The sequence below is a fragment of the Ovis aries genome, chromosome 20 (genome assembly GCF_016772045.2).
Source record: "Ovis aries strain OAR_USU_Benz2616 breed Rambouillet chromosome 20, ARS-UI_Ramb_v3.0, whole genome shotgun sequence".
NCBI lineage: Eukaryota > Metazoa > Chordata > Mammalia > Artiodactyla > Bovidae > Ovis > Ovis aries.
The window spans coordinates 8,376,775-8,395,615 of record NC_056073.1 but is presented as its reverse complement, the minus strand read 5'-3'; the positions used below and the strand labels follow the sequence as shown (position 1 = coordinate 8,395,615).

The following is an 18,841-nucleotide window of genomic DNA, read 5'->3' as shown; positions in this document are numbered from 1 at the left end:
ATTTGAGAGGAGACTGTCTAGCAAACCTCACCTCTGCCCAGCCATTGCAGCTCCCCAGGGGGACAGGAGATAGGGGGGCCTCAGAAGTGGCCTGCAGTGATTTGGGCCACTGCCGTGGAGGTGGGGCGGCAGGCGGTGGAGGAAGGAGGGGGAGGCCTCAGGTTCTCTCTCATGGTTCCCTGTGAGGAGTGGAGCCCCAGCCCCTCCTTCCGTGGAAACATAAGATGTGGGCCACAAGGCATCTAAACAGCTCAGGGGGTTCAATCCCAATCTCATGTATCCATTCACAGTCCCCAAGTTCTCCAAGCACCTGGGTTGGGCCAGGCACTGCAGAGGTCAAAGTGAATCCAGCCCAGGCAGGTGCTGGAGGGAATGGGGCAAGCGGAGAGGGAGGGGCCTCCGCAGGTCAGGAGGCTCAGGAAGGTGGGGTGGGGGCGCTGGGGGCCCAGGGGAGCCTGCGGGACCCTCTCTGGGCCTGGCTCTCTACCCGCTCAACAATAGGGGCTGGTCTGCCGGCCTGCAGAGGAGCCGGAAGCCTGAGCACGCCATCCGCCGTCAGGGAGCAGCGGGGAGGGAAGAAGATGCTCCCCACCCCTGGGAGCTAAGTGCAGGGCCCTTCCCTGTGCCGCTGTCCTTTATTTCGTGTTTGAAAGAAGTCTGTTTCTTTTGCTTCCGGAGAAGCAAAAGCAGCTCGGTGAAAACTAAATTGGAGTTTAGTAAATTGCAGCAGCTTTTCTGGTTGTTGGTTTGTGGTTTGTGGTTCGTTCTGGCCCAGGCCCTGGCTGGAGACGAAAGACTGAGGTTAGGCAGGAGAAAAGCCTGGAGTCCCGCTTGCTGAGGCCTGGAAGAGGTGGGGGTGGCCAGTTCCTCAGACGTCAGAGAGACCCTCGGGTTGTGGGGTGGCTGGGCTGGAGTGGGGTAGACTGCAACCATCTGCCGAGTACCCCACCTCCCACCCTTTTCGCTGAAGAGAATGTTCTGGAAAATGCCCACCGGCCAGTGAACTATTGCTTTACCCTGTGGCCCTCCTCCCTCCCTGCAGAATCTGGCAGGTGCCACAGAAGGAGGTGCCCCAGCCTCTGGGGAGTGGGGAGGGGGAGCGAGACTGAGCACCCAGAGGAGCCTCACCTGGGGGCGGGCGGGTGCACCTGCCGCCATCCCGGGGGTTTCACCTGGGCACCTAAGGAGGAACCCTTCCAGCTGCCCCAGAGTTGAGCTGTCCTGGCTGTTTTGGACCTGGTGGTGGGGGGGTCTGAGGGCTCCCCTCTCCCCTGCAGAGGGAAGTGCCCAGCCCTGGCGGGGAGGGCAGATCAGCCTGGCTCCCCACCCCTCCCTGCCCTCCCCCAGCTTCTGTTCTGCTGGCTCCCTTCACTCACAGGTATTTTTACTTTTCCCTGGTGCCTGTTATGCAGGATCAAAGGAAGGAGGGGAGGCTGACAGAGGCGGTGGTTTGCCCGGGTTTTGGAGGAGCTCAGAAAAGGCAGGCCTGGTGGGACCGAGGGCTGCAGAGGGCCTGCTGCCGCCGGCCGGGGACCCAGTCGGTGGAGGGCGGCCTGGGGCTTCTGACTGGCCTGGGGCCTCAGTTCTCATCCCGCAAGTACTTGCCTTTCTCCTCACTGAGGCCTCCTTTCCACATATGCCTCCTTTCTCCTGCCTCTGTGTGTGTGTGTATCTGTGTGTGTGTGTGTGTGTGTGTGTGTGTGTGTGTCTGTGTATTTGCTTATGTTTGGGCTCTGCTCAGCCCGGAGGTGCTTGGGTTTCAAGAAGAAGCCAGTGCTGATCCCTCATGAAGGGTCTGGAAGCCTGAGAAGGCCCAGCCGGCAGGAGCTGTTGTGCACTGGGTCTTGCAGCCTGAACCTGCCCTGCTGCAGCCTCGCTCGCTGCCTGTCCCTATGACCCAAATCCCTCTATTGAAATTAAAAAAAACCACCCCTGACCTCCCAGGATGCCAGAGCTGGGCAGGGCCTGAGAGACCCTCTGGCAGGCCAGCATGGCGGGGCGGTCAGGGGTGGGGTGCTATGCCAGCTCTGTTCCTGGGCTGTCTCACCATGTGAGGCTTGGTACCTCAGCTTCATCATCTGTGCAATGGGGCTGAACATCCCACCTGGCTCATAGGGATGTGCTGCCTGCGACAGTGCAGGCAGAGTGCTGGTCCGGTGCCTGGCGCTCCGTGCTGTGTCGTCCTTCACTGTTATTTCTCCGTGGGGCGCTGTTGGCACTCGGACAAGGCCGTGTTTCATCGTGGACTGTCCTGCCCACGTCCCTGACTGGATGCAGGCTAGTAGGTGACTCCCTCCCTTCATGGTGATGACTGAAATGCCCCCGCAGGGCCAGGATGGCCTCCGGACTGCATCTTACTCCAGCCCATCCATTTTACAGATGTTGAAACTGAGGACTCCCTGGGGGACAAGCGTGGCCTCCAGCAGGGCAGCAGTGGAACTGCAGGCTGGTCCGGGACTCCTGTTCTTTCTTGTTGGAATTGCCTAGAACCGGCCTTGGCAGCCAGCACCCCACAGCACCCCTCACTCCCCAGAGCTACCTGGGAGAGGCCTCAGATAACTCTCATGGAGGTGTGAGTGCTCTTGAGGGGTCCGCACAGGTGTAGCTGCCCCTCGCCTGTATTTTGACAGATCTTCAGCCCTCCCCAGAGCGCTGACCCCCAGCCCTAGGTCACTGGGTCCTGGCTTCCTGCCGGCCTCCCCAGGCGCTCTCGGTGTGACAGGTGCTGGATCTGAGCCCTCACCCGCCTTGAGTGGGGAGTCACCTGGTCCCTCTGGGAGACTGCTTCACCTGCAGAAGGCTGCTGAGGAGAATTACGAGCCCTCCTCTTGGCCTCTGAGGAGTTAATGGAGGGGGCAGCATTTGGATGAGGGGCGAGATGTGAGGTGAGCGTCCAGAAGGCGCTTGCTGGAGAAGCCCAGGAGCCAAGGCTGGATCCTGGGGGGCGGTCTCCCATGCTTCCCTGCCCTTTCCAGAGCCCTGGGAGCCTCTGGTGGGGATGGTGGCTCTGAGCCCCAACTTGGTCTTCACGGAGGGACCACGTCTCCAGAGAAGCCTCCCAACCCAAACACAGGCTCTTTCACACGGGTGGGGAGACCGAGGTACAGATCAGGCAAGCGGCTGCTGGTCTTCATTTGACGGATGCACAGGGAAGGGGGCCTTGAGGTCGCCCCCCACCCCGGACCCCGCCCTGACTCAGCTTTCAGCCTTTCTCCCCGAGGCCTCCCAAGTCGAGGGGAGGGAAGTTGCTGGCACCGAGGGAAGGCTGGGCCCTGGGAAGGAAGCCCTGGGGAAATTAGCCCAGATTAGCAATGAGAATGAGGAAGAGCTGGTGTTCTCTCCTCTCCCCTCGCAGATAAATATTTAATCACAACAACAATAATAATGACGGTCATCGTAATAATGTGCACTAGCTCAGGCCAGAACCTGAGCCTGCTCTTAGAGGGAGGAAGTGGTGAAGAGAAATGGAGAGGTATAAAGACCCCTGGGGTGGGCGGGGGGCCCAGCAAGAGAAAAAGAGCCTCCGCTGCGTTGACCCTCTGGTGGGGTAGCAGGGCGCCTGGGGCAGAAATGGAGGGTCCACCCCCCCCAGCTCCACCAGCCCCAGCTTCTCTTGGCCTTCAGACTAAGCGGCTCTCAGCCTGACTTCTTCTGAGGCCCTGCTTTCTTTCCTCATTTCCGAGTCCTCAAGGAGCCTGTGTGTCTGGTTCCAGAACTGGGGGCCGGGCATTGGGTTTCAGGCAGTGTTCTGCTGTTCGCCCCCTGTGTAACTTGGGCCAAGTGCTCTCCTGCTTCGGGCCTCAGTGTTCCCATCTCTGAAATGGGTTGTGTCCAGCGGGGCCGGTTTTTGCGTGCTTGCTCCTTCCTGTGGGTTCCTGTTGAGAGGAGACCCCTCTTCTTCCTAGGTCTCCGGGGGTCCCCTGGGGGTATATTCTCTGAGGCCTCTGGTCTGGCGGCAGTGGGCACCAGGAACCTTCAGACATGACCCAGTTTCTGCCTTAAGTTCTCTCATCTGCACCAAAGTCGAGCGGCAGTGGAGAGGAAGCCAAGTTCAGGAGGTCTGTGGTGTCTTTGCCCACAACCTCCAGCATCTCCTGCTCCCAGGCTCCTGATGAAAGATGCGAATAGCTAATGTCTTCTCTGGCTTCTCTGATTCTCTCTCTCTCTTTCTCAGGTTGGTAAGAGGAGAGCTCTGGAGCTGTTTTCTCCCTGATGCCAAGATCTGCCCAGCTAGGAGCACTCTCCACCTTTCACGGTCATCCACTGAGAAGAGGCCTGCAGGAAGTGGGGACCAAGATCAGAGCTTTGCTGCACCCCAGCTACTCCCTGCTGTCCGAGTGCAGCCTGTCCCACAACTGAGCGTCGCCGGGGGCCGAGGTACACCAGCACGGTTCTGCCCGTTGGCCGCCCTCAGCCACCCTGCTGCTGAAGCTGCCCTGGAGAGACCAGTGGGGGCCGCTGTGCCCATGCTCGTCCAGGCCGTGGGGCCTGGGGCCCGCCAAGGCTAGGAGCGAGGCCTGCCATTCATGGGTCTCTAGGGATTTCCGAGATGCCTGGGAAGAGGGGCTGGGGCTGGTGGTGGGCCCAGCTGCCCCTTTGCCTGCTCCTCAGCCTTTCCGGGCCCTGGGTGCCCTCCTCCCTGGGGAAGCCCAAAGGCCACCCTCACATGAATTCCATCCGCATAGACGGGGACATCACTCTGGGAGGCCTGTTCCCAGTGCACGGCCGGGGCTCGGAGGGCAAGGCCTGTGGAGAACTCAAGAAGGAGAAGGGCATCCACCGGCTGGAGGCCATGCTGTTTGCTCTGGACCGCATCAACAATGACCCGGACCTGCTGCCCAACATCACGCTGGGCGCCCGCATTCTGGACACCTGCTCCAGGGACACCCATGCCCTGGAGCAGTCGCTGACCTTTGTGCAGGCGCTCATCGAGAAGGACGGCACGGAGGTCCGCTGTGGCAGTGGTGGCCCGCCCATCATCACCAAACCTGAGCGCGTGGTGGGCGTCATTGGTGCTTCCGGGAGTTCCGTCTCCATCATGGTGGCCAACATCCTTCGCCTCTTCAAGGTTAGTGCCTGCCCAGCTCCTTTCTCCTCTTCTCCTCCTGAATCCCAGGGAGAGAGTGTGTTGCTCCCCAATACCCACATTGGTGTGTGAGAATCTGGGGCTGACTTGCCTGTGGTCTGAGAGAAGGTCCCAGCTCAGTGGAGCTGGCCGTGGTGCTGAAACAGCACCTGCTGCAGGCAGCCTTTTGATCAGCTCTGCTCCTCTGCGGGGAATTCTGAACCAGGAGGGAAAGGAAGTGCTGCTGAACAACAGGAGGGAGGAGGAGACAGGCGGACAGAGGTATAAAAAAAGCCCCAGACAGATGGATGGACAGAAATATAGGTAGATAGAAAGGTACACAGGTTAAAAGATAGACATAGACTGGAAGTGTGAATGTTGGAGATTGCCAGGGAGAAAAAGCAAGACTTTTGTTTTGACATTGTTTTCCAATAATTGCAATTCCCAAGAAAGATCTGTTTTTTTCCTCTGGGTAGTTGAGAAAGCCCCGTGTGGCCCTCCCGCTCCACCTCAGGATTATAGTTAGAAAATGTGTCCTGGTTTTTTGCAGGAGGCATTAGCTCTCAGCCCACAGTGACTGGAGCTGCGGACAAGAAAGGCCTGGAGGAACGGGTGGTCCCATCTCTGGTGCCCTGGGTCCCCAACGGAGCTTCCCCGGCTCATTCCTTTCCTTCTGCCCCTCTTCCTTGCACACCTTTCTCCCTTCTGGAGTCCCTCCCTGCCCCCTCTCTGCCGCCCCCCTTCCTCTCTTCCAGGGGCAGGAGCTGCTGATTTGCAATTCAATTGGAGCCAAGTGCTTCGCTAAGCTGCTAAAACAACTGAAAGCTACCGGGTAGAGAGAAAAACATTACAAGCATTTTACCAATAATTATATGCCCGCTCCTCTCTGGGAGCCTCCTCATTTGCTCTGTGTGTGTGTGTGTGTGTGTGTGTGTGTGTGTGTGTGTGAGAGAGAGAGAGAGAGAGAGAGAGAGAGAGAGACAGACAGACAGACAGACAGACAGAGACAGAGACAGAGACAGAGAGAGAGGGAAAGAGAACAGGATGAGGGGGGAGGAAGGGAGGCGCAAAGGGAGCCTCTATGTCCCTCCTTCACCCTCATGTTAGATTCTTGGCCTCTGGAGTTGGCTCCTTGTCTCCTCAAAATCTCCAGAGTTAGGGAGTGGACAGAGAGCCTTCTTGGCCTCATGCAGGGTGGGAAGTGCTGAGGCTGGAGCCCTCTCTCCTGGGCCTTTTCTGGAACCCATTTGCCCAGTCCCATGATGCAGTAGTACTTAGGGGCATTTCTGGGGAGGCTGGGGTAGAAGTGGGGTCAGTGGTGTGTGTCCCGTGTGGCTATCCTGTCTAGCGGAGCAGGGTTGGAACTTTGCCACAGGCTGGTCTGGCCATGGGTGCTGTGCAGCCCTTGACTTGAGGCCTTCTTCCTGGAGTGCTGGTTTTGCTTAATGATCTGGATGAAAACACTATTTTAATTTTAAAAACAAATGCATCATGAAGGATGCAAAATCACGATGCAGAAGGAGTCTTGAAGGAAACTTTTGCCTTGGCAGTGGACAGTTTGAACAACCCCTGGGGAGCAGTGTTGCCTTTGGTCATTCTTTGGTGGGGTGGGGACTGGGAACCTGGTCCAGCCCCTCTGCCCGATTTTGTAGTGAGGAGGACAGACCCAGAGGGGAGAGGGAGCAGGGCTCAGTGGTCCCAGCCCTGGGCCTATTGAGGTTTGGGCCAGCTGAGTCATCGTTTCAGCCTGCCTGCCCCGGGGCTGGGAGGGGCGGTGACCTGGGCCAGCAGGTGTCATGGAGCAGAGGCCTGCCTATCTGAATGGGCACAGCCCCCCCCCCCCCCCGCCCCTCCGTCTATGAGAAGGCCAGACCACAGGTGGGGCTGCTGTGGTGACTCTGGGTGTTTCAGAATGTGTTTTATAAGGACTTCCCTGGTGGTTCAGTGGCTAAGACTCTGACCTCCCTATGCAGGAGGCCCCAGTTCCATCCCTGGCCAGGGAACTAGATCCCATACGCTACAACTAAGAGTTTGCAAGTTAAAACTAAAGATTCTGCATGCTGCAAAGACGATGGAAGGTTCCATGTGCCACAACCCAAACCTGGCACAACCAAATGAAATAAAACAGATACAAATAAATGTTAAAAAGCGTTTTGTAAAAATGTTAAAACAACGTGATCAGGCCCTTAGGGCTAGGACATCGGTGAGGGTCCCTCCCCACTGTCTCCCAGAGGAGAGCCAGTACCCACTTTATAGGGAGGTGGGAGAGATCAAAGGAGCTGAGGGGCGTCACTGGAGAAAGAGTCTAAGAAGGGCTGCCGTCAGCATCAGGCCTTGAAGTGGGTTCTGGGAGGTCCCGTGCGGGAGTGGGCTGCGACTTCTGAGCTGATCCCCCCTAGGATGGAAAGGTCTCTGGTGAGGACGCCTGGGGCCAAAGGGCCTCACCTGCTGGGGGACCCTGGGTGTTCCTTTTCCCCAGACCATCCGGTCACACGTGAGTGTGGCCGTGGCCTCTGTTTTGTCTGCACCTCCTGAGATCACAGGGAGATAAGCGGGTGGGAGTGGGAGTCAGGAGACCCCCAGGCTCAGAGACTGAGACGGGACTGGGAGGGAGAGGCTTGGGGGAAGGAAGGGGGGAACAGAGGGGGCTCTTGGGAAAGGAAAGTGGGGGAGTGGTGGGGGGGATGGGGAGAGAGCCAGAAAGAGACAGCTGGCTGTGGTCCGAAGTCCCTGGGTCCCTTTTAACAGCGTTAATGTTCCAGGCTGGCGACAAGAGGGCTCCTCAATAATTAAACTGATAGAAATGAGAGGCTGGGCGAGAAACAGAAAAGCCGTTTACAGAGGCAAAAAGATTGAACTTTGGGGAGGGAGGTCAGGGGCAGAGCCTCGAGCAGGAGAGGGTGAGGGAGGGGCCTCTTGGGCCTGGGGAAGCTGCCGTGCCAGGGGTCTCTTTCAGAGGGCACCGCCGTGCCCAGCGCACTCCACCAAGGCCATTAGTGGGGCCTGCTGGGAACTCCCCCAGAGGCTGTGCTTACAGCTCTCTCCTTCCTCCACGAGGTAGATTTCTGGTGCACAGCTCAGAGAGGGTGATTTCCGGCTGGGAGAATGCTCATAGGGTTCCATCAGGGCCAGGGTATGAACAAAACTCACACCTGCCAGAGTTTGAAGGGGCAGCTTGCATCCCACAGCAGTGGACACTGAGCCCTGATTGAATGACAGGCCAGGGCTGGGGGCCAGGTCCCAGACTGCCTCTGCAGAGCCACAGGGCTGGACGTGGGCCTCGAACCTAGGCCTTCATTCGGGATCAGAAGCTCTGACTTTGGGGAGCTGTAGGTCTGACAGCTTGTATCCTTTACCCTTCTATTCCCAACCCCACTTTCATCTTCATTTTGGCTCCATTCTCCTAGGACAGGAAATATTGATGGAGGTAAGGAGTACATTTTGGAGGAGAGCCTAACCCAGAGGAAGTGGCTTGTGTGGCATGTTGTGGGGACAGGTTCTGAAAGCAGTCAGGTCTGGGTTTGAACCTCTGTGCCACCAGAGTCACCTCACCATGTCCACCACATCCAATCTCTGTATCAGTCATTTACACCATAGTATGACTGAGCCAATCCAATCTCTTCCTGAAAGCAATATTTCTGGGAGGAGAAAGAACATAGAAAGTGCCCTGGGAGAAAGCAGTTTTCGAATCCTTGACCCTATAAGAGCTCAGAAGGATCCAGAAATAATTGCATTGAGTTCCTCATTTTTGAAATGGAGGAAAAAACAACTGAGGCTTGAAGATGGGAATATGAGCTAGCATGGTGATTAAGAAATTGGACCCTGGAGGGACTTCCCCAGTGGTCCAGTGGCTAAGACTCTGCACCCCTCACGTGGGAGCCCAGGTTTGACCCCTGGCTGTGGCACTAGATCCCCAGTGCTTCAGCTAAGACCCAGCATAGCCAAATAAGTAAATAAATTTAAAAAAAAATTTGGACACTGGGGCCAGACAACTTTTACCATCTTGGCAAATCGTTTAGCCTATTTGTGCTTCAGTTTCCTCCTTTGTGAAATGAGGGTGATAGTGGTCTCCTCAGCCAGGTGTAGGAGTTAAGGGTTGATGTCCAGAAAAGACTTGCCTGGTTGGTGCCTGGCACACAGTCAGCCCGCAGGAAATGTCACTGCACAGCTTGCAGCCAGACTTTAAGTCAGCATGAGGAACTCCGTCGACGTGGAAGAGGCTGGACTGGGTGGGCAGGGACAGACGGTGACCTTTGAGGCTGATCCTGGAGGGGCCCCACCATCTGCCAGGCCCCGTGCAGTGTGGAGCCTGAGCGGCCAGCATAACTTGCCCATAATGAAGGTTTTCTGCTGTCGCCACAGCGGGGCCTGAGCACTAGGGAAGGGAGGGCAGGAAGGGGCCGGCAGGAGAGAGGGTGGAGGGGATGCCTGCCAGCAGGCGGGGGCAGGTGCCCCGCTTCCTAGGAGAGGCCGGGCCAGGATCATGGATGCAAGACGTTGGTCCTCTGTGTGCCATGCCAGCCTGGACCGCGAGGGCTTGTCCTTCCTGGGGATGGAAGCTCTGTGAGGGTTTGGGGTGCTTGGGCGTCCCAGGTGGCGCAGTGGTAAAGAATCCGCTCGCTGACGCAGAAGACGTGGGTTCAACCCCTGAGTTGGGAAGATCCCTTGGAGGAGGAAATGGCAACTCACTCCAGTATTCTTGCCTGGAAAATCCCACGGACCGAGGAGCCTGGTGGGCTACGTGCATGGGGTCGCGAGAGAGTCAGACACGACTGAGACACAATAGAACAGTGTGTTAGAGAAAGCTGCCTGCCGGGTGCTTGGCTGACCCGGCCAGCCAAGGGGAGACATGGCTCAGCTGATACCGATGCTCTGTTGAGGACATGGCTTTTGTGTCTTCAAAATGTTGCGTTGCACAAGCAGGAGTAACTTTGGAGAGGGTCCGCCCCCTCTCCCGCGGCCTGCCTGTCTGCCGTGAAGACAGCTTCATCTTTCTAGGGCCCAGGCAGAAACCTTGATGGCGTTTTGACCTCCCTCTGTTTGCTGCCACACAGCCTATGGGCTCTCCTTTTGAACGTGTCCTGGGGTCTCCCCGCCACGGATGCTGTCTGACCTGGGCCCTGCTGAAACCTCTCTCTCCTCTCCCTGCTTCCAAACAGGTCTTTCCGCAGCCAAACCTTTGCTCAGTGGCCAGAATGATCTTCCTCAAGGTCAAATCCAACAAGCTCACCCCCACTTAAACTTTCCCATGGCTTTGTGTTGCTCTTTGATTAAAATGCAAGCCTCCACACTGCTGGCCAGTCTGAGGGACCCTGAGATACCTGGTGCCCTGACCGCATCTTTCAGCCTCTCCTGGGTGCACTCTGCACCTGTCCCGCTGCTTTATGTTGCTTGAAAACACTGGCTGTTTTCCCATCACAGGGCCTTTGCACCTGCTTTCCCCTCTACAGCGGGACATTGTAATGGCCTCCTCCTACTCCGATGCTGATCCTTCTTATTCAACCTAAAGTTTAAATGGACTGTCTTCAGAGGAACACCCTCCACCCCCAGTTATTCTATCTTATTTTCACATCTTCCGCTTCACGACCCTCACCACAGTTTGTAGTCACGTCCGCGTTTCTTTGTTTCCCTGTTTCTCTTGGCTTCTCCTCTGGCCTGCTGCCTGTTTCTGTACGACCCATGAGCTGAGAATGGTTTCCGTGTTTCAGATGGTTGGAAAGAAAATAAAAGCAACAAGTCATGACACAGGAAAATTATGTGAAATTCAAATTTCAGCGTCCTTAAAGTTTTATGGACGCACAGCCCTGCCTGTTCATGTACACACTGTCTAGGACTGCTCTTGAGCTACGCCCTCGGAACTGAGTAGAGGAGACAGACGCCATCAGCGGAGCCCTGCTGGCCTGTAAGCAGCACTTACAGGACCCCAGTGGAGGCCAGGCCCATGGGGGCCCGCGGGAAATCTTAGCTGGATGGACTCATGGAGAGCAGGGCGCGTCCATGTCTCCCCAGACTCTGCGGTGACAGCAGGGTGGCCTGGTCTGCGGAGCCTGCGTGAGCCTCTGGCTGTGGGGGTGAGTGTGGCTGAGCTCGCCTTGCTGTGGGCTCCAGTCACTGCCCACCGTTGCCTCCCAGAGCCCAGCACTGTGGTGAGCCCTGGGCCACCTAGATGTGTTTGTTGTTGTTTAGGCGCTAAGTCATGTTAGACTCTTTGCGACCCTATGGACTGTAGCGCACCAGGCTCCTCTGTCCGTGGGATTCTCCAAGCAAGAATACTGGAGTGGGTTGCCATTTCCTTCTCCAGGGGATCTTTTTGACCTAGGAATCGAACCCGCGTCTCCTGCGCTGCAGGCAGATTCTTTAACCTGAGCAGCCGGGGACACTGCACAGGACACCTGGTTGGGTTTCGTTGTTATTGTTCAGTCACTAGGTCACGTCCAGCTCTGCAACCCCATGGACTGCAGCGCGCCAGGCCTCCTTGTCCTTCACCGTCTCCCAGAGCCTGCTCAAACTCATGTCCATTGAGTTGGTGATGCCATCCAACCATCCCATCCTCTGTCGTCCCCTTCTCCTCCTGCCTTCAGTCTTTTCCAGCATCAGGGGCTTCTCCACCCTCCAAATACCTCCAGCTCCTCTATGGAATCCCTTTCGCTTAAGGTTTTGTTCCCTGTTAAAACGTACCTCCATGTCCTGCTGTTGGCTGTTATTAGAGATTTGTCCCAAGAAATCTCGCTTCGCAAATGTGTGAGGAGTGAATGAGGGGTTCTCCTGAAGAGGTTGTTGGGGTACAGTAATCCCAGCATTCACACAGCACACTTCCTGCGTCAGGGTCTGCCCCAGTCCTCACAGCACCTACCCAGGGTAGGCATGTGGTGTTTATCCTCATTTTACAGATGCAGGACTGAGGCACAGAGAAGCTAAGCGGCTTCCCCGAGGTCGCCGGCTAGTCAGTGGGGTGCTCGGGGAGGAGCCCCGGCGGCTGCATCTTTGTGCCGCTTGTTACCACTTCTACCTTCCTGCTACTCTGCTCTCCTTCCTCTTGGCCATCAGGTAGGCTTGGTGAGACCTGGCCCCATGCTCCCTGTGCAGCTCTTGCTGAGCCTCAGTTTCTGCATCTGTAAAGGAGCGTGCAGGTCCTCGTCTGGCAGCAGGGATAATGTAGGCAAAGCCTTTAGCAGGTGCTTAGGCCGTGCTGGTGTTGCCAGAGCAGGCTGGATGACACTGAGGGGTGACGGCGGAGGAGGCGTGGGAAGTGACCTGAGGGTCACTTGCTGAGGGTGACGTCAGGGGCTGTTCCCCTGGGGGGAGGACCAGCCCTCCCTCTGCTGTTACAGACTCTCCTTCCCCCAAATCCTAGGTGTCCCTTTGTGGTGGGAGTCTGCGGAGGGGGCCTCAAGAGCCAGGGTCAGACCCAGGCCTGAACCGAGCAGGGAGCTAGGTGAGGAGAGGGAAAACACAGCCCCGGTGGGGGAGGGCGGGGAGGCGGCGCTGACACCCGGGCTCCAGTTCTCTCTGCGCTCCCACTCCCTGTGGGTGGGGCGCTGCGGTATAGGGTGCATTGCCCCGGTAGCTCTCAAGCCTGGCGGCTCATCATAGTCACCTGGGAGCACCGGACTCCTGGGCCTGCAGCTGCTGAGGAGCCCTGGGGCCCCGTCTGCAGCTGCAAACCTGTAGGGAGGCTTGGCAGGCCGCTGGACAGACCTCTGAGCCCTCTTCCATGTCTGGTGTTCTGTGCCATCTGGCTTCTCCAGGGAGTGCTCCTGCTCACCCTGCAGCCCTCTAGAGCCCACTTCCTCTCCGGTGCACCCTCAGGTTGCAAGACCTGTCTGAATATGGGAAGTTTGGGGGTAGAAACAGGACGGTTTCAGCCCTGACCGCTGGCCTGGCAAACAGGCTCATTATGAGGGATAGACAGGAGTGAGTGGAGGCTTTTCAGGGCATCTGGGTCGACTTGCTGGAGATGTGCTGGAGGAGGCGAGTGACGCTGTGGGGGGGCTGAACCTGGGGAAACTCAAGCTTGACTACTGGTTTCTGGCTCCCTGTCCCTGATCTGGACCTTGGTTGACCCGTGTGGGAGAATCCATTCACTGCGGACTTCCCTCGTGGTCTGGTGTCTAAGACTCCTTGCTCCCAAGGCAGGGGGCCCGGGTCTGATCCCTGGGCAGAGAACTAGATCCCATCTATATGCCACAACTAAAGATTCCTCATGCCACAGCTGAAAAAAAAAAAAAGATCCTGCCTGCTACAACAAAGAGTGAAGATCCTGAGTGCTGCAGCTAGGATCTGGCGTGGCTAAATAAATAATAATACGTATTTAAAAAAAGAATCCATTCACTCACTCATCCGCTCATTGATGCACTCGCTGAATCTGTACTGAGCGTCCCCTCCGGGCCTTGCTCCCCTGGCACTGTGGTCTCCATCTGGCTGCACGTTGGCATCAGCTGGGGAGTGTAAAATACCCGGGGTATCCAAGCCTCATTGCACGAATTCAGGTTTAAATGCTATGAGATGGGGCCTGGGCTGATACTCAGGTGCAACCCAGGTGGAGAACCGCCACGCTCAGCAACTTTATCCACCAGGAAACAAAGCAGATGGGGTCCTGGCCCTTGAGGGTTTCCGTGTTTGAAGGGAAGGCAGGCAGGGAACAGGGGGAACGCCTAGACGTGTAATTGTCAGGGAAGCAGTTCCCTGCAGGACAAAGCCAGGAAGTGGCTGGAGAGCCGTGGTGGGCGGAGTGCCCATTGAGAAAGGTGGCTGGAGGTGAACTTTTTTTTTTTCTTTAAACTTTTAATTTTGTGTTGGGGTATAGCTGATTAACAATGTTGTGATAGTTTCAGATGAACAGCAAAGGGATTCAGCCATTCTCCCCAAACCCTCCCTCCCATCCAAGCTGCCACATATCATTAGGCAGAGTTCCATGTGCGGTACAGTAGGCCCTTGTGGGTTATCCGTTTTAAATACAGCAGTGTGGACATGAGGAGGTGGACTTTTTGAAGAGGGGACATTTGTGCATAAACTTGAGTGAAGAGGGTTGTCCTGTGGCTGTCTGGAGAGAGAGTGGTACAGAGAGCAGCGAGTGCAAAGGCCCTGGGGCGACTGCTTTGTTGACCCAGGAGCTCAAGCAGGAGGATGCAGCGAGCTGGGGGGCAGGGAGGGCAGGACCAAGGGGGCTCTAAAACCCATGTCCTGTTCCTTCTGTCTACGAAGGGTATTGTGGGAGGCGGGGGCAGCAGGACTTTGGTGGCCTTGGCGAGTCACTGGTTCTCTCAGGAGTCCAGTTCCCTCACCTGTAAGACAGGAAGGTGCTTCCTGACCAGTCCTTGTGAAGCTGCAGAGGCAATGGGGAGCAGAGGTAAGGACAGAGCCCTCCCTGTGGGAGGCGTGTGCTTCCCCTCGGCTCTCCCTTGCTGCCATTCGCTGCCAAGTGCCTGGTACCTCTTCCAACTCCTCCCCCTGCATTTCCCCGCTCTCCTCACCCACCCCTTGCTGGCTTGAGGACAGAGCTGGAGACTAGAGGGAGGCAGGTGGGGACCCTCAGGGGAAGTAGCAGTCAGTGGTTAAAGCCTGTGCCCTGGGCCAGGTGGCCGGGTTCACACTCCTGCCCTCCCATTCATTATGTGAGAGGCGCCTCTTTGTGCCTCAGTTTCCTCATCTATAAGGTGGAGGAAACCTTTGTTGCCCCCACCTCATAGGGCCTCGTGAGGGTTACGCGAGGAGTACACAGAGAGTGCCCAGGGCGGGACCTGGCATGGAGACTCTGGATACTAGCTGAGTCCCTGGTCATGAGGGCCAGCCCACAGCAATGGCCTTACAGGCAGCCACACAGTGGGCCCCTCAGATCCTGGCCCCCGGATCACTCAGCCTCTCTGGACCTCACCATCCATCTGTAAACTGGGCAGAGTCGCTACCTTTCAGGGTGCAGGTGTTGAGTGATAAGAACGGGCAGCTGAAAGCATGGTGGGTGCACAGTAGGGCCAATAGTTTTGTTCTCTTCTGCTGTCAGCATCCAAGGGGCCTTTGGGGGATGTGTGGGCTGAGCAGGGTCAGGGCTCTGTTGGGTGGAGGGGCAGGTCACTGGCTTTTGTCTGAGAAATGACTGGTGAGTGTACCCAGCTCTCCCTGTGAGACGGCCCTGGGGTCCTCCCAACTCTCACACTGTTAGGTGAGGGGGATGGTAGGGTGTCATCAGCTCCCTCGGGGGAGGGCTGAGGGTCCCCTTACCAGAAGCCTTCCACACCTCAGGGGCCTGCATCCTGGGCCTGGCTCTGCTGCTGACTCACTGTGTGACCTTAGGTGGTTGGCTGCCCTCTCTGTGAGCCAAGGGCCTGTGATTAAGTGGGCTCCGACCTGGTCCTTTACCTGGAGCCTTCCGTGCAGGAGCACTCAGCTCACTCTCCAGGGTCCAGGCTGCCACCCTGGGCCTTCCTGGATCCTGGGCCAGGCTTTCCAAAGCCTACTTCCGTGCCTATGCCTTGACCAGGCCCTCCTCCTCGAATGCCCTTCTTAAGGTCTGATGGGCAAAGTCGGACTCCTCCAAGTCCTGACTCAACATCCAAAGGCTTTCCTGGCCCCCAAGGGCTGAAATCCTGGGGTACCCTGGGGGTCTCCCCGAAGTTCACCAGCATGGCGAGGGCGAGGGTGGTTTTCTCCTGGTCATCCCCTCATCCCCTGTGCCTGGCCTGAAGACAGACAAATCAGGGAGCCTGCCAGCCTTGGGACCAGGTGTTGGGGAACTGGCCCTGCCCGGGGCAGGGGTGGGGCTTTTGGGGCTGGGGGGTTGAATCCGCCACACAGCCCCCTGCCCACCCTGGAATGAGCTGTGTGCTTTTCAGTTCCCCCCCAATTTATTAAACTAGCATTTTTATGACTGAGAAAATGAAAAGAAGGCACATTCTACTTTATATTCCCATTGATCTTTACGCTTGCCCCTGGCTCGGAGGCGCTGGGCTGGGCGGGATGAGGAGATGCAGGCATGGCCTTCGGTTGCTGGGGGAGGGAGCAGGGACGCCCTTGGTCTGAGCCCTTTTTCTGTCCCTGTGTGCGGCTCTCTGCCTCACTGTGTCTGTTCTGTTTTCGTCCATGTCCTCCTCCTCTCCCTCCAGGTCCCTTCTGGACTCTCTCCGGCTCTCTCATCAGGTGACCTGGGGTGGCCTCCTTCTGGGCATGTGGTTCAGGCAGGAGCTGGAAGCGGCTGCCAAGCCCACCTGCTCCTGGCCATGCGCCCCCTAGCCTTGCGCCCACCCTGGACGCCAACCCACCTCATGCCCAACCCACGCAGGCTCCCCTCCCCTGACACAGGGTGCCCCCGACAGAGCTCCAGAAAGTTCCTTGGAGTAGGCCTGGCCACGGTCAGGGCTCCACTTTGCCGGCCTGCGGGTGACTAGGGCTGCCTCTGCGTCCTTCCCAGGGGAGACCAGGCCAGGCATACGCGTGAGGGCCTGCTTCTGAAGGGGAATATCACGGTTTGGTCACAGACTGCTCGGTGACCTTTGGCAGGGCACATAACCTCTCCGAGCCTAGTTTCCGGTCTCTGCGATGAGTTGGAAGGCTGTAGAGCAGCCAGCAGGAGAAGTCAATGGCAACCCACTCCAGTACTCTTGCCTGGAAAATCCCACGGACAGAGGAGCCTGGTAGGCTGCGGTCAGAGTCGGACACGACTGAGCGACTTCCCTTTCACTTTTCACTTTCATGCCTTGGAGAAGGAAATGGCAACCCACTCCAGTGTTCTTGCCTGGAGAATCCCAGGGATGGGGGAGCCTGGTGGGCTGCCGTCTGTGGGGTCGCACAGAGTCGGACATGACTGAAGCGACTTAGCAGCAGCAGCAGCAGCAGCAGCAGCAGAGCGGCCAGCACCGGGCCTTGTACCCAGAGGTGCTGGAGGGACCGGAGCCATGGTGGGGGGTGCCCTGTGCGCATGCGTGAGGTGAGGCTGGTGGCTCTCCCTGCCCCTCCCCCTCCTTCCCTTCCCCCTTTCCCTCCTCTCCTCTCCCCCTCCCCCCTTCCTCCTCTCCCCTCCCACCTCCCTCCTCCCTGTGCCTCGCCTTCTCCCTGCAGTGCCAAGAAGGGCCCCAGGGTGCTCTGCTCAGCGCTGTCCCAGCGCCAGGGCAGTGATGGGGCTGCAGGGCCAGGACCCAGGGAGATGTAAGCCATCACAGCTGAGCTGTCTGGAGGGCCGGAGCCCTGTGAGCCCCACCTCTGCCCGGGGCAGAGCGGGGAGGTCCGACGGCCCTCCATGCCCCCTGTCAGGGCTCCATGCCCCCTGTCAGGGCTGCGCAGTCAAGAGAGGCGGCCTCGTCCTCGGTCCCCCTGGCCTGTGCCAGGACTGCTGGGCAGTAGGGGTGCCTGCGGTACCCCCCCCCCACGCCCCTGGGCTGAGCAGCGCCCCCCACCAGGGTCAGGTCCTGGAAGCTGCCAGAGTATCCAGGGCAGCCCCCCCTCAGAGGGGCAGGAAGACGGCGATGCTTAACCCTTAGGAGTGAATTCAAGGTGGGAGATTTGAGGTTTAGGCCTGGGTGTTGGGGCTCTGAGGGATGTGACTTTCGGGGTTAGCTCAGTTCAGAGAGGAGACCAGCGGAAAGTGGGGTGCAGGAAGTGGGATGCCCCCAGCTCACACCAAGAGCCCCGTTTATTTCATTAAAGATGAATGGCACCCTTCATGTGGGTCTGACAAGAAGGGATTTCCCTCTCTCACCAGGCATCATATATTTTAATAATGTACTCTTTCAAGCATACGGGAAATTATAGAGAATAAGATAATGAACTGCCCCTGGCTTGGTCAAATACTGATATTTTACTCTAATTGTGTCAAAACTTTTCCTTTTAAGAAAGAAAACATTGCAAATATAATCCGAGGCCCCCGCTTACGCCTCCTCCCACTCCTCTTCCTTCCCCTCCGAGGTAGCCCCAGCCTTCTCCCAGCCGAGCTGCTTGTAATTCCTTTAGTTCCTGCGCACTTGAAAATATATACACGCGTGTGCGCTTAGCCGCTCAGCCGTGTCCGGCTGTTTGCGACCCGTGGACTGTAGCCCACCAGGCTCCTTTGTCCATGGGGATTCTGCAGGCAAGAACACTGGAGTGGGTAGCCTTTCCCTTCCCCAGGGGATCTCTCCAACCCAGGGATTGAACCCAGGTCTTCCACACTGTGGGCGGATTCCTTACCATCTGAGCCACCAGGGCAGTCTAAGAATGCTGGAGTGGGTAGCCTAACCCTTCTCCAGCGGATCTTCCCACCCCAGGAACTGACTGTGGTCTCCTGCATTGCAGGCGGATTCTTGCCCAGTTGAGCTACCAGGGAAGCCCGCATATACGTATGTATCTCTCCATAAACGGTGCTTGGCTCTGTTTTGCATGCGGTAGGATGATGGATACAGGATCATACTGTGTGTGTTCTAGGGGCGAGTGATGTCACACTGCTCCACAGTTTGCCTGTTTTTAAAAATGTTTATTTCTTTGGCCGTGTCGGGTCTCAGCTGAGTTACGCAGGGTCTTTTGTCGAGGCGCACGGACTCTCTAGTTGTGGTTCAAAGGCTCTAGGGCACGCAGGCCCAGTTGCCCCATGACATGTAGGATCTTAGTTATCTGACCAGGGATCGAACCTGCATCCCCTGCATTGGAAGACAGATTCTTAACCACCGGGCCACCAGGGGAGGTCCCTCTGAGGTTTGCTTTGTTCTTTACCGCATAGCTCTCTGCTCTGACAGTGCCCGCTCTCTGATCCGTGTGGCCACCTAGGCAAGTTCCTGATGGCCTCTCTGTGTGACTCTCTTTGCCAGTGTCTCC

General features: G+C 57.4%; 1 protein-coding gene across 7 annotated transcripts in view; it reads left to right on the top strand.

Annotated features, from left to right (window-relative positions):
- Nucleotides 1-18,841, top strand: part of GRM4 (glutamate metabotropic receptor 4) — a 115,654-nt gene that overhangs the window by 7,630 nt on the left and 89,183 nt on the right. For all 7 annotated transcript variants that reach the window (XM_027958402.2, XM_042236937.2, XM_042236936.2 and 4 more), the window contains exon 2: nt 4,175-5,068. In XM_027958402.2, coding sequence (XP_027814203.1) covers nt 4,550-5,068 — 519 coding nt within the window. In that variant the 5' untranslated portion in view covers nt 4,175-4,549. The remainder of the gene's footprint in view (nt 1-4,174; nt 5,069-18,841) is intronic.